At 37.5% G+C, this 15,747-nt stretch overlaps 1 protein-coding gene across 2 annotated transcripts in view; it reads left to right on the forward strand.

Annotated features, from left to right (window-relative positions):
* Positions 1-15,747, forward strand: part of COL21A1 (collagen type XXI alpha 1 chain) — a 214,792-nt gene that overhangs the window by 69,107 nt on the left and 129,938 nt on the right. For both annotated transcript variants that reach the window (XM_043907044.1, XM_043907043.1), the window contains exon 3: positions 1,481-2,032. In XM_043907044.1, the coding sequence (XP_043762979.1) occupies positions 1,481-2,032 (552 nt within the window). The remainder of the gene's footprint in view (positions 1-1,480; positions 2,033-15,747) is intronic.

A 15,747-nucleotide genomic window follows, 5' to 3' on the forward strand; every position in this document is an offset into this window, starting at 1 on the left:
CCCTGAAGTCTGGCGATGGTCCCCATGACAGAGGTTACTGAAAGAGTGTCTGTCCTTCACACCCCTCTGCATGGCGACACCACCTCATTCGAGTAAAATCACACGACTTAATCATCCCCTTTACAATGTTGTGTTGGTTCCTGCCATACACCAATATGAGTCTGCCATAGGGATGCGTGTTACCCCTCCCTCTTGAACCTGCCTCCAACTCCCATCCCATCCCACCTCTCTAGGTTGTCATAGGTCACCGGGTTTGAGCTCCCTGCCTCATACAGCGAAGTCCCACTGGTTATCTGTTTTACATACTGTAAATGTAAACGTACACAAATTGTAAATGTACACATGTTCTAATGCTATTCTCTCAATCTGTCCCACCCTTTCTTTCCTCCACTGTGTCTACAAAATGTCCTCTATGTCTGTGTCTGCACTGAAAATGAAAGTGAAGTCGCTCAGTCGTGTCCGACTCTCTGCGACTCCATGGACGGGCCCGCCACCCTCCTCTGTCCATGGAGTTCTCCAGGCAAGAATACTGGAGTGGGTAGCCTTTCCCTTCTCCAGGGGATCTTCCCAACCCAGGGATCAAACCCAGGTCTCGAGCATTGAAGTCAGATTCTTTAGTGTCTGAGCCATCGGGGAAGTCCTCCAAGTCTGTCTTCACTGCTGCCCCGCAAATTTGTTCATCAGTACCATCTTTCTAGATCCCATATATATGCATTAATATGTGATACTTGTTTTTCTCTTTCTGACTTCACTGTGTATAATAGGCTCCAGGTTCAACCAACTCATTAGAACTAACTCCAATGTGTTACTTTACATGACTGAGTAATACTCCATTGTGTATATGTACCACAACTTCTTATCCATTCATCTGTCAGAGGACATCTAGGTTGCTTCCATGTCCTAGCTATTGTAAATAGTGCTGCGGTGAACACGGGGGTACATGTGTCTTTTTCAGTTATGGTTTCCTCAGAGTATATGCCCAATACTGTGATTGTTGGGTTATATGGTAGTTTTATTCCTAGTTTTTTAAGGAATCTCCATACTATTCTCCATAGGGGGCTGTATCAATTTACATTCCCACTAACAATGCAAGCATCCATTTTTTAATCTCTGATTTTAAAGCAGATTCATTCATTAATCCTTAAAATGAGATAATTCAAAAATATCAACAAAAATCATAGCCCTCATTTATAAAGAATTTTCATGAGTTAAGCAGTGTGTCAAATTAATCTTCACAAAATTCTTATAAACTGCTTACTCTATCTTTTACTTTAAAAATTTTCAGCTTTATTGAGGTGTTCAACATAATTGATATGTAAAATTGTACGATATTTAAGGTATGCACTGTGGTGACTTTATATGCATACTCATTGTGAAAGGATTCCCCAGTCTGGCTAATTAAAAATTCATGCATCTGAAACCTTCCTCTTTTTGTTTTTTGTGTAACACATGTACACTGATGGTTTTCTTTCTCACTTAGGTTGTCGTACTGCTCCGACCGATTTAGTTTTCATCTTGGATGGCTCTTACAGTGTTGGCCCAGAAAACTTTGAAATAGTGAAAAAGTGGCTTGTCAATATCACAAAGAACTTTGACATAGGACCGAAGTTTATTCAGGTTGGAGTGGTCCAGTACAGTGACTACCCTGTCCTGGAGATTCCCCTGGGGAGCCACAAATCGGGAGAGAACTTGATGGTGGCCATGGAGTCAATACATTACTTGGGAGGGAACACACGGACTGGAAAGGCCATCCAGTTTGCCCTTGATTACCTTTTCGCCAAGTCCTCACGATTTCTGACTAAGATAGCAGTAGTCCTTACGGATGGTAAATCCCAAGATGAAGTCAAGGATGCTGCCGAAGCAGCGAGAGACAGTGGGATAACGTTATTTGCCATTGGTGTTGGGTCAGAAACAGAAGAGGCAGAACTTAGAGCTATTGCCAACAAACCTTCATCTACCTATGTGTTTTATGTGGAAGACTATATTGCAATATCCAAAATAAGGGAGGTGATGAAGCAGAAACTTTGTGAAGGTAAGCCTTAATATACTGTAGAAACAAGAATGACAGTTCCTTACAGTTTTGTATGACCTGTTCATTTATAGTGGGGGAGACAGTTATATTCAATGTCAGATGAGTTAAGTCAGAATTGAAGTGAGCACATATTTCTGTGTTAGAGTTATTCTGGATAAATTTTGTTTTGGGGAACAATTGCTTTCTTGTAAAATCTACAGTTGGAGGAGATAACAGTTTGTGATTTTTTTGTGTGTGTGTTTTCCTTTCAGATACAATGTGTTTATATTGTGGAGGTCATAGAAAGTTAAGATACATAAAGAATGAAAATATATGTAAATCATATATTATTGTATCACTCCTGTTAGCAAGATTTCTGCCTTTTTCATTCTAGTCTTTTTTGATTTCAGAGTGTTTGAGAGTTTATTCATGTGCCTAAATAAGGATGTGGGGTGTGTGTGTGTGTGTGTGTGTGTGTGTGTGTGTGTGTGTGTGTGTGTGTGTGTGTGTGTATGTGTTTATTCAGTTGTGTCTGACTCTTTGCGACCCCATGGACTGTAGCCTGCCAACCTCCTCTGTCCATGGCATTCTCCAGGCAAGAATATTGGAGTGGGTAGCCATTACCTCCAGGGGATCTCCCCAATCCAAGGATCGAACCCAAGTCTCCTGCATTGCAAGTGAATTCTTTATTGTCTGAGCCACCAGGGAAGACTGCCTAAATAAGGATAATATTGTATAAATAATTTCATACTCTACTTTCACATTATTTATACTATATTACTCTATGCATGATTTTAATATTCTATTAATATAGCATATAATCTTTTAAGATTATTTATTTAATTTTTCTCCATTTTTGTATATTTGGTTTATTCCTCACTTTTTCTAATACAAATAACTGAATATTCCTGTACCCAATTGTGAATGAGAATTAAAGAAAACAGAAAACAAATATCAAATTACTAACATTTTTAAAACTTTTGAAGAATCTTAAAAACTTCACTTGAGAAAAACAAACTCCCACCAGCAATGAGGAAGCCTTTGAAAATGTAGTGCTTGCTAGTCTATTAATTATGTTTACATCATTCCATAAAGCATGGGAAAGTTCCAGTTTTTGGTAAACATTAAACCTGTTAGAGTACAGACATGCTTGTGTTCACGTTATTTGGGGGGAGAATAATTTATTCATATCATTTATTTTTAATATTATAGGCATTTAATGTGCCATCTACCTAAAATCATATTCATGCAAATGGAAATGTTTTTTCCCAGTTTACCTACAAAAAAATCTAAAAATTGTTGGTTCACTTTTCATAGAAAAATTTCTACATGATTATGACTTAGAAAATTTTCTTTGTATTTGAGGGGACTGTGGTAGAGAAAAACACTTCAAAGTTTTTTAGATTATCTGCTAATATTTTAAGAAACCACTTCAAAACAAAGAGCGTAGAAAATTAAGTATTTTCTATAATAAAACTTTTAGAAAAGAGTCGGGATGGGGAATACATGTAACTCCATGGCTGATTCATGTCAATGTATGACAAAACCCACTGCAATGTTGCGAAGTAATTAGCCTCCAACTAATAAAAATAATTGAAAAAAAAACAAAAAGAAAAAAAAAACTAATAAGTAAATACAAATGCTCAGTATTCTTTTTATGATTCTCTAACAGTAAGACTGTGTTAACTTTTATTGCGTTGAACAGGTCAAAGGAATTTAGATTTTTAATGTGTTGTTGGATTAGTTAGAAATCTTTCACTTTGAAGTTAGGTATACTTCATTATTAAAATAAACTTTCCATGGTAAAATTACGCTTACCATTCATTTTAATCATAAAATATAAATTTGATTAAATATGTCTGTTTAGTATTTGCTTCACAGACTTTTCCTGAAGATCTGTATTTTGATAAATGCATTCTCTGTACTTAAATTTTTAAAAATACACATGAAAGAGTAGCTGTGTGTAAAGGGGTAAAGCTTCTTTCAGCTAAAATGTCTGATCTGTTAAAAAAAAAATCAAATTTGAAATCTTGCCAAATATTTCTTCATCCACACTCAGAAAAAGAATGTAAGTAATGTCTGTGTCTATTCAGTTCACATATTCACTGTACAATAGACATCTTTTAAAATGTACATTTTGAAGTTGTGCTTGTGGAAGATACGAGTTTTTTTGCACTTGACATTTCATACTGCATTACATTGTTGTTAATGCACTAAATTAATGCACTGCTGTATTTCAGAAGCCTCACATTATATATTTGTGTTTGATTATTTGACAAACTCACCTTTTTTTTTTGACAAAAGTTAACTTCTATTTTGAGGTGTTTACATATAAGGTTGTTCCCTTTTATATTTTACTGTTGTTGATCCAGGATGAACAAAATATTATCCACATCTTTGTTCCTGCATAGATTATTTCATCTTCATGAATCTACTGTTTCCTTGAAGGTGTATTGTTCAATATATTCCTTATTTCAAGACCACCTAAAAGTGATGGAAAATGATTTCTTTCTATAGCGGGGAGTATTTCTTTCAATTTGGGCTTAGTTTGCCCTTTTTCAGTTCTTTTGACTTGTAAAGGTAGGCTGTTTATTTGAGATCTTTATTATTTTTATTGCTATGAATGTCCTTCTCAGCACTGCTTTTGCGGCATCCCATATGTTTTGGTATGTAGAATTTTACAGTTTGTTTGTATCAAGATATCTTCTGTCAAATAAGTCAAATCCTTATTTGACTTAAGGATTGTTCAAGAGTGTATTAATTTCCACATATTTGTGAATTTTCCAGTTTTCCTTCTGGCATATTAATGAAAAATATTAATAAAATAAAATAATAAAATTATTTTAATATCATTCAGTTGTGGTTGGAAAATATACCTGGTATGATTTCGATCTTCTTAAATTTGTTAAGGCTTATTTATTTATTTATTTTAACCTAACATGCGACCTATCCTCGAGACTGTTTCATCTGTGCTTGGGAAGAATGTGTATTCTGCTGCTGTGGCCATGATGGGGGTGGGCAGTGTGTTCTATATATGCCTATTAGATTCATTTGGCCTATAGTGTTGTTCAAGTTCTTCTGTTTTGTTGACCTTCTGTCTGAATATTCTATTCATTATTAAAACTGGAGCATTGACATTCCTTATTGTTATTGGACTGCTGTCTGCCCTTTCAGTTTTGTCAATGTTTGACTCATATATTTGGGTGCTGTAATGTTGGTTGCATATATATATTTATAAGTCATATGTTTTGTTGGCAAATTAACCATTTTTATCATATATATATATATATATATATATATATATATATATATATATATATAATGTCCTTCCTTGTCTCTTTTGAGAGATTTTTGACTTAAAGTCCATTTTGTCACCATTATTGTTCGCTTTTGGTGAACTTTTGTATGGAGTATCTTTTTTCTATCCCCTTACCCCTTTACTTTTATCCTATGTGTGTCCTTAATTCTAAAGTAAATTTCTTATAGACAGCATGAATATTATTTTTTAGAATTCATTTAGCTACTCTATGTCTTTTATTGGGGATTTTAATTAATTCACATCGGAAGTAACTACTGATAGGGGATGATTTAATATTGTCATTTATTAATTTTTTTCTGACTTTTTTTAAATTCCTCTTTTCTCTCTTCCTATTTTATTTTGTGTTTCATTGATTTGTGTAGTGACATGCAAATTCCTTTTTAATTTACTTTTGTATATTTTCTATAGGTGGTTTGCTTGGGGTTACTATGTAACACAGGCACGCCTACTCAGTCGTTTCTGACTCTGCAACCCTATGGACTGTAGCATGCTAGTTTCCTCTGATATAGAAAACATCATATAGTTATATCAATCTATTTTAAGTTAATAACTTCAAAAACTCTAATCTTTGTTTTTTTTCTGCTCCCTTTACACTTCTTAAAGATGCCACAAATTATATCATCTTACATTGTGTATCCATTAATATATTTTCACAGTTTTTTATATCAGAATTAAAAGTGATTTAAATATCACTGTTACAGTGTTACAGTATTCTGACTGTGTCTCTGTATTTACCTTTACCAGCAAATTTTATACTTGCCAGTGCTTTTGTGTTGCTGCTTAATATCCTTTCAATTTGAAGGCCCTCCTTAGTATTTCTTGTTAGGCAGGCCTAGTGGTGATGAGCTTTTTCTTAATCTAGAAAAGTATTTATTTTCCTTTCTATTTTGAATGACAGGTTTGCCAGGTATGTTATTTTTGGTTGGCAATTTTTTTCTTTGAACACTTTGAATATAGCATCCCATTCCTCTGTCGCCTGCAGTATTTCTAGCAGACATCTGGTGATTGGATTATGGGGCACCCTGCATGTAGTGAGTTGCTTTTCTGTTAGTGATTTCAAAGTTCTCTCTTTATCCTTGTGTTTGAAAATTTGATTATAATGTGTCTGGATGTGGATTTCTTTCAGTTCTTGAATCTGAATGTCTGCTTCCTTTCCTACATTTGAGAAAATTTTGGCTATTATTTATTTAAATAAGCTCTTCTTCTTTATCTCTTCTTCTTCTGCAGCTCTATAATCTATATATTGGTCTACTAGATGGTGGGCATGAGTCATTAAAGCTTTCTTCAAGTTTTGTCATTCTTTAAAATTTTTGATCCTCTACCTGGATAATTTCAAAGGACCTGTCTTCGAGTCTACTGATTCTTTCTTCTACTTGATCAAGGCTGACTTTTAACCGCCCCCAGCCAGTTTTCTGGTTAAATTATCTGTTTTTCTGCTCCAAAGTTTCTGTTTTGTTCTCCTTTATATTTTCTCTTTGTTGATTTTCTCATTTTGTTCATGTGTCATGTCCTTGAGCTCATAGAGCCTCTCATGATGGTTATTTTAAACTCTTTGTGAGATAATATACTTCCCTTTCTTCAGGGTCAGTATCTGGAGAGTTATTATGTTCCTTTGATTGAGTCATATATTTCATAGTTTTGTTTTGAGATTTACACATTTGAAAAAGCAATCACTTTTCCCAGTCTTTACCAACAGGCTTTGGCCAGTGGAAGTCCCTCAGCAATCAGTCTGGCTAGAGATTTTGAAACCATTTTCGGAGGGATGTGATTTCTTTGGGACTGTGTAAACCAATTTGTTAATTAGTGAGACAGGTTTCTTTTTCAGAAACTTATTATCTTTCACTCCATTTGGTATCTTCCTGTAACACTTCAAGTCCTCTAGTTTTACAGATTTCCCCCCTCTTCCTTGTTCTTAGTGGCCACCAGATGTCCAGGTGTGCTGGCTCCTTGTCAGCATCATTAGTCAGGTGAGACCAATATCATTCCCTCAGGCAGCCCTTTGAAAACCTGGGATGCTGGATGCACGCTCCACTCTTCTCTTCCTGAGGGAGAAGCTTCAAGTCATGTGTCTTCTCCTGACCATGCAGAGCCATATCACAACAAGCCACCCTCACACTCTTGCTTGTTCTCTGCAGTCCCCAGGCATTCAGTTGATTCTGATTCCATCAGTGCTGCAAATGAGTCAAGGCAGAAACCAGTCTGTCCATCTCTCCAGTCTCTCTGAAAGCTGGAGCATTAGATGCAGGCTCCATCTTTCTTTCTTCCTCACTGGGGAGTCATTATAAGCAAGGGCATCTCTCTTGGCACTTATTTGTGTCATCCTGGAGAGGGAACTGATGTGAAATTACTCTTATTGCCTACGCCAAGATGTTATTCTTATTTTTGCGCTCATCTGGGGAACTTCAACTTCCTGACTGGAATATGGAATGTTCATAAAGGTATTTTGGCCCATATATCATTGTTAAACCAGCATTTCACTTAGGGAATGGTTGTCGTGACTTTCTATTCTGCTATCTTGCTGATATCATTCTTCTGTTGTTTTTAGTTTCTGTTTGAGTCAGCCAAGCATGTTCTTATTTGAGTCAGTCAAGCAAGGCCTTGATGCAATAGAATGAGGAGGGAAAAGAAAGTGATTTCCCCTTGTGCTTTGGAAGGTACCATCCTTAAGTATCTACAAGGGCTTCCAACAGCTTGTGGCTTGAAGGACTTGATTTCAGGACCCGTATTTTGATTCAGGTGAGCTGAACTCGCCTGTGCACAGGAGAAGACAGTTAAAAAGGCAGGACCTAAAAACAGCCTGTGTATTCTTACCATTCCTTTTTCCACCATCGTGATTTTTGGATGAAGCAGGAAACATATCTGTTTCTTAAAAGAGTATATGGTGTGGACTCAGGAGGGACCAGAAGTCAGAAGGCAATTAGCTGTGCAAATGTAGCCATATGTTCTTAGAGTGATGAGAGGGGAGCGGGAAAGAGAGCTGGCTTCCCTAATTGGAACTCTGGCGTCTTTCATCCCAAAAAGCACTGGGGCTTTTTTCCTTCCAGTGCTTTCCACCATTGCTGTACTTTAATTTGGAATGATATTCAGGACTTCTGAATTTCTTTTTCTCTTGTTGAAACTATTCACATTTTGGATGACTCTTTGCTTGCAGATTGCTGGGTAATTTGATTATCTAATTCAAGGCATAATACTTACTAATAACAGCCTGGTATACTACTCTCCCCTACTCTGTTTAACTTGCATTTCAATGGAAGCCACAAAGGGTAAAGATACACATATTAGGAGTCATGGCCAGGACAACTGAGTTGCTTTTGGTGATAGTATTTTATGATTACATGATTTCATAACAAGCGTGTGATTAATTTCTCCGTCCTTACATGAAACTCATTTCCTTCCCTCTGCCTCTCCACTATTGGTACGTATGTGCTTGAATTCCTAACCACAGAGATGGGGTACAGGAAAATGAGAGGTGGGAGGTGGGGTGAAGTTTGGCAGATGGGATTTGATGAGGGGTAACATTTCATAAAACCTCATTGAATATTCAGGGGAGTCATTTTGTTTTCTATCTGTAGATTAAAAGAATTTAAATATAATCTGAATTGGTGACAATCTACATTGTGAAGGGCTAGAAGTGTATGCAAAAATATGGATTTTCCATTCATTTAATTAGAGAGACTAGAGCTATGTTTCTAATAAAGAAATATGATATGTTTATATTTCAAGTGAAAACCAATGATGAGTATTAAATTTGAAAAAGTGAGATGACTATGGTACGGTATGATTCAGAAAATATTCAAATTATAGCACACAGACCTTGCTCTCAGGGTTTATGATTGGATCTAAATGCAGCTGTGTACGTTCAGTTCATTATTTCTAGCAAAGAAAGAAATAGAAAATATTCAGGATAATTTTCTTAGGAATGTTTAAAGTGTATATAAGTAGCTCACTCTCCCATTCTTTCTCTCCCTCTAAAATGTTATTTATATAATACACATTACTTAATGACATATTTTATTATTATAACATCCTTTTAAATGATTGTTGGCATGCCCATAGGACTAAAAATTGTACAATCACTTTGGAAAAGTCTTTGACATTATCTATTAGGGCAGAGCATACTGGTATCTTATGAAACAGCAGTTCTACTTCTAGATATTAATATTTAACTGTGAGAAATAAGTTCATATGTTCACCAAAAGACTATTCAAGAATGTTCATAGCAGCTTTATTTAAAGTTACCCCAAACTGAAAACAACTCAAATGATTGCTCACAGGAAAGGGGGTAAGTACATCATAGTATAATTCATACAGTAGGTCAAGGCATTTTACTGAATTGTAGGTTGTATCTTAATAAAAAAGTTAAAAAATTTCAGTAAGCACAATGCAATGTATATTAAAGTACTTGATAGTTCTTTCTATAAACCTGAGGCCATGTGAATATATATGATGGCCCAATCTCTGGAGTCAGAACCAGATTTGAATTTGGTTCTTGATTTGGTCAATACCACCAAAAAATTGATGCTTTTGAACTGTGGTGTTGGAGAAGACTCTTGAGAGTCCCTTGGACTGCAAAGAGATCCAACCAGTCCATCCTAAAGGAATTCAGTCCTGAATATTCAGAGGAAGGACTGATGCTGAAGGTGAAACTCCAATACTTTGGCCACCTCATGCGAAGAGTTGACCCATTGGAAAAGACACTGATGCTGGGAGGGATTGGGGGCAGGAGGAGAAGGGGATGACAGAGGATGAGATGGCTGGATGGCATCACCGACTTGATGGACATGAGTTTGAGTAAACTCTGGGAGTTTGTGATGGACAGGGAGGCCTGGCGTGCTGTGATTCATGGTGTCGCAAAGAGTTGGACATGACTGAACTGAACTGAACTGTTTCTAAATATGATATTAGGCTAATTGACTGACTCCAACTTTGGTAATAGAGGCCTTATTTTCATTTCATTTCATTCATTTTATCTTGTATTTGGATTAAATAATAATATCATTTATTATCTCATACAGTTTCTGTGGATCAGGAACATGGGCAAAGCTGGGCTGAATGATCCTGACTCAGGTTCTCTTAAGGAATGCAGTCAGGATATCAGCTGGGGCGGCAGTCAGCTGAAGGCTTGACTGGGCTGGAGGTCTGCTTCTAAGGTGACTCACAAGGTTGGCGAGTCGGTGCTGTTGTTAGCAGGAGGTCTCAGTTCCTGGGCAGGAAAACATTTCCAAGGAACTGTTTGAGCATCCCTGCAACATGACGACTGGCTTCCCCCAAAGTGAGTCATCCAAGAGAGCCAGGAGGATAGCAGTGTCTTTCCTGTTGGTCACAGAGGTCAGCCCTAATAGTGTGAGAGGAAAGAGACCACACTGTATGTGTATTATTATCAGCGTGTTAGAGGCTAGAGCAACAGAGAGTCCTGTTAAGATGACTGGATGTCTGTTAAGTAAACAATAGAGTCAGCATGTTAAAATGATGCATGACTGTAATATTTAACAAAAGTTCTTCTCATTTAAGTTAAAAATGAAAAAAAAGAAGGAGTAAGCAATGAGTTATAGGAATGGGATACAGACTGTTGTCTGGATTTGCATAAAGGTAAAATGCATTAACTTTCTCCATCTCTGGTATTCAATCAGAGAAAGGAATAGCTTAATATTTCATCACATAATCAATGCTTTTAAAATGAAAACTGACAAAATTGGATGAGTTATTTTTGTAATTACCCTTTATTTTCTAAGCCAAGGATAGATTTCCATTCCTTATATTTTTCTTATTGTTGAAAAGTAATACATTTTATGTTAGTGAGACTACTCACTGGTGAAAAAGATTTTTACTTTTCTGGGTTGTGCACAAGTTGTTCTTGAGGCTAATTGGAGTTTATTGGTTCCATTGATTCGCCCCTGAAAGGAGTCTTATAAAAGTCTATGCTTGCTATGTTTGGCAGACATCTTCCTCTGAGGAAGTACTGTTGACTTTAAATCAATCTATATTTCAAGACAGTGGGCTTGCTTGCTGGTAAAAAGGATGAGATCATTTAATCTGTGATGAGAAAAGAAATTTTGTGAATCTGGGCTTTGGTAAATGGACTTTTGCTTAGATGATTTATTTAGGATTTGCTATTGCTATTTTATTGTATTTCCAATATGATGAGATGGAGTCTAAGTTATTACAGTCTTAGTACTAAATTGAAACTGAAACCGTGGTGGATGTGGCACCTTTTCTATGACTTGTACGTTGCATGATAGTGAAGTCCCTGATGATATAACAGACGTTCAGAAAGGCAAATTATTAAATTGCCACTGAATGTCATTGAGGAATGTGTGTCAGTGACACCTATACTCACATTTGCCTTTCCATTAAGGCCAAGTTCAATTCAGGAAAGCTTAAAGGAGCTGGCTTGCATAGATCTGAGCTGTAGACAGGGGCATCACAGACAACTATATTTTACTGGACTATTGGATCTAGATCAGTCAAGTTGCTTTCAGTCTCTGACTGCAAATCTCCATATAAAATTCCCCAGTTATCAATAAAATATGTGACTTCTGCAGAGGGGTGGCTTACAAACAATCTAACAAGTAGAATTGTATTGAATAGGCACTTATAAACTAGGCTAGGTGAGATCTGGAAAAATGTGTTCATTATTAATTAGTATGATAATCCCACATCTTGTTAATGTCTGGCTTCCCTGGTGGCTCAGTTCAATTCAGTCACTAAGTCGTGTCTAACTCTTTGCAACCCCATGGATTGCAGCACACCAGGCTTCCCTGTCCATCACCAACTCCCGGAGCTTACTCAAACTCATGTCCATAGAGTCGGTGATGCCATCCAACCATCTCATCCTCTGTCGTCCCCTTCTGCTCCTGCCTTCAATCTTTCCCAGCATCAGGGTCTCAGGGTCTTTTCCAATGAGTCAGTTCTTTGCCTCGGGTGGCCAAAGTATTGGAGTTTCAGCTTCAGCATCAGTCCTTCCAATGAATATTCAGGACTGATTTCCTTTAGGATGGACTGGTTGGATCTCCTTGCAGTCCAAGGGACTCTCAAGAGTCTTCTCTAACACCACAGTTCAAAAGTGTCAATTCTTTGGTGCTCGGCTTTCTTTAGAGTCCAATTCTCACATCCATACATGACTACTGGAAAAACCATAGCTTTGACTAGACAGACCTTTGTCAGCAAAGTAATGTCTCTGCTTTTTAATATGCTGTCTCGGTTGGTCATAGCTCATGGTTGGTCATAGCTCTTCTTCCAAGGAGCAAGCATCTTTTAATTTCATGACTGTAATCACCATCTGCAGTGATTTTGGAGCTCCCCAAAATAAAGTCTGTCACTGTTTCCCCATCTATTTACAGTGAAGTGATGGGACCAGATGCCATAATCTTAGTTTTCTGAATGTTGAGTTTTAAGCCAACTTTTTCACTCTTCTATTTCACTTTCATCAAGAGGCTCTTTAATTCCTCTTTGCTTTCTACCATAGGGTGGTATCATCTGCATATCTGAGGTTATTGATATTTCTCCTGGCAATATTGATTCTAGCTTGTGCTTCCTTCAGTCCAGTGTTTCTCATGATGTACTCTGCATATAAGTTAAATAAGCAGGGTGACAATATACAGCCTTGATGTACTCCTTTCCTGATTTGGAGCCAGTCTGTTGTTCCACGGTCAGTTCTAACTGTTGCTTCCTGACCTGCATACAGATTTCTCAGGAGGCAGGTCAGGTGGTCTAGTATTCCCATCTCTTTCAGAATTTTCCACAGTTTGTTGTGATCCACACAGTCAAAGGCTTTGGCACAGTCAATAAAGCAGAAGTAGATGTTTCTTTGGAACTCTCTTGCTTTTTCAATGATCCAACAGATGTTGGCAATTTGATCTCTGGTTCCTTTGCTTTTTCTAAATCCAGCTTGAACATCTGCAATTTCTTGGTTCATGTACCGTTAAAGCCTGGCTTGCAGAATTTTTGAGCATTACTTTGCTAGCGTGTGAGATGAGTACAATTGTGCGGTAGTTTGAGCATCCTTTGGCATTGCTTTTCTTTGAGATTGGAATGAAAACTGACCTTTTCCAGCCCTGTGGCTCAGCAGTAGAGAATATGTCTGCCAATGCAGGAGACGCTGGAGACACAGGTTTGATCCCTGGGTTGAGAAGATACCCTGAAGGAGGAAATTGCAACCCTTTCTGCTATTTTTGTCAGGAAAATCAAATGGACAGAGGAGTCTGGCAAGCTATAGTCCATGGGGTCACCAAAGTCAGACAAGCACACACAGAAAGGAGTAGCTGGACATATGTAATTGTCCTGGTCAGACTCAAAAGATACACAGGTTTTCTGTCCCTGACTATGGTGGGATTTTAAATAGAACACATTTTTATGACCCTGATAAGACTGAATTACTTATATTACTTAGCCCTTAGATTTAACAGAAAGCAATTATTACTGTACCCTAGTGTTTAAAATAAGTTGGAGTGATCCATGCTTGTTCTAGAAAGCATTCCTTTCCTGAATACTCTCTGTACATATTGGGGTAAAATTACAACTGTTTAGTTTCCTGCACTTGAGAACTTAGATCTTGAGTTCTTTTTCTTTTTTTGTCCTTGCTCCTAAATGTACTTCTTCAAACTAACTTGCTTTATCTAGATTGTTCAACTTACCTGTTGTGGGTATTATCCTCTGACTGACTCTGTTAGCATTTGATTTTCTTGGTCCTTAAAATAACTTCCAAGTTCCAATTTTTATTTCCAATTTCCAATGGAAATTGGTTGCATGCTAAAACATACATCTTTTTAGGACACTATAGAAAAGTTAGTTTTTTACCTTTATTTCCCTGGAAGGTTTTGATTGGCAATCAAAGTAGCTTTTTATTTATGGAAACTTTCTTTTACCTGTTTCCTATAGCTGCTGCTAAGTCACTTCAGTTGTGTCCGACTCTGTGCGACCCCACAGATGGCAGCCCACCAGGCTCCCCTGTCCCTGGGATTCTCCAGGCAAGAACACTGGAGAGGGTTGCCATTTCCTTCTCCAATGATGAAAGTGAAAAATGAAAGTGAAGTTGCTCAGTCGTTTCCGACTCTTAGCGACCCCATGGATTGCAGCCTACCAGGCTCCTCGGTCCATGGGATTTTCCAGGCAAGAGTACTGGAGTGGGGTGCCATTGCCTTCTCCTCATTAAAGCTGCTGCTGCTAAGTCACTTCAGTCGTGTCCGACTCTGTGCGACCCCATAGACGGCAGCCCACCAGGCTCCCCCGTCCCTGGGATTCTCCAGGCAAGAACACTGGAGTGGGTTGCCAGTTCCTTCTCCATTCCCATAGCTAGGTGTATGCAAATACGCAAACTGCATTTGAGCATTTTAGCTACATTTTACTTTTTAGTTCCTGTGTGTAAGGATATTTTATTGTTCTTGTAGGCGAGCAAATAGGGAAGAAAGATTATTCCTTCAAGAAAATATGAGGGTACCAGGGGCTGAGAAGAGAGAAACATGATGAGTTATTGTCCAATGGGTACAAAGCTTCTATTTCTGAAAATTGAAGCTTTTCTGCTTTTGTGGAGTTTTCCTTGTTTTCTTTTCTGGTTCCCTGGAATAGTGGCAGTAGATATACAACATTTGAATATACTTGATGGTAGTGAATTTACACTTAAAAATAGTCGAAAGGATAAATTTTATGTTTACTTTACAATTAAAAAATTGAAAGCCGATAGAAAAATAAAATGTAAATATTTAAATACATTTTCCCTAATGAGGGGGCTTCTCTGATGGCTCAAGTGTAGACACGGGTTAGAGCCCTGGGTTGGGAAGATCCCCTGGAGGAGGGCATGGCCAGCCCACTCCAGTGTTCTTGCTGGAAAATCCCACAGACAGAGGAGCCTGACGGGCTTCAGCCTGTGTGGTTGCAAGGAGCTGGACACGACTGAGCATGCATGGTCACTAATGAGATGTGCTGGATGTTAATGAAACCATGGCTACAGTGTGATTATTAATATACATTTTTGATTTCATGCATTGTACCACACTGTTTCCTATACAATCCTGGGGATTATTAATAGAATACAGTGCAAAAGATTTGATTATAGAAAAAGGATGAACACAGTACTTGCTTTATTCCCCACACTTGCATGCTATTTTGAAGTTATGAAGCATTTCCACATACATCATCAGACGAGCCCTGTGAAGGAGAGCATTATTCTCACTTCACAGATGAGGGGCCAGAGGCTCGTGAGAGGTTAAGAGCAAGGCTTTGGTCTAAACCTCAGATCCTGATCTTCAGTTGGAGCTCTTTGTCTAATATCTTATAACTTCTCTTTGGTAAAACAAATCAAAAGAGCAATTCAAATCTGAATATTCTTATGATATAATGTTTAACACATTTTCTTTTCAAATAAGCTTCTTTCTTTTGCAATTTTAAATCAAATGCATTTGAAATGAGGCTTCATGTTGTT

The sequence above is a fragment of the Cervus elaphus genome, chromosome 7 (genome assembly GCF_910594005.1).
Source record: "Cervus elaphus chromosome 7, mCerEla1.1, whole genome shotgun sequence".
Lineage (NCBI taxonomy): Eukaryota > Metazoa > Chordata > Mammalia > Artiodactyla > Cervidae > Cervus > Cervus elaphus.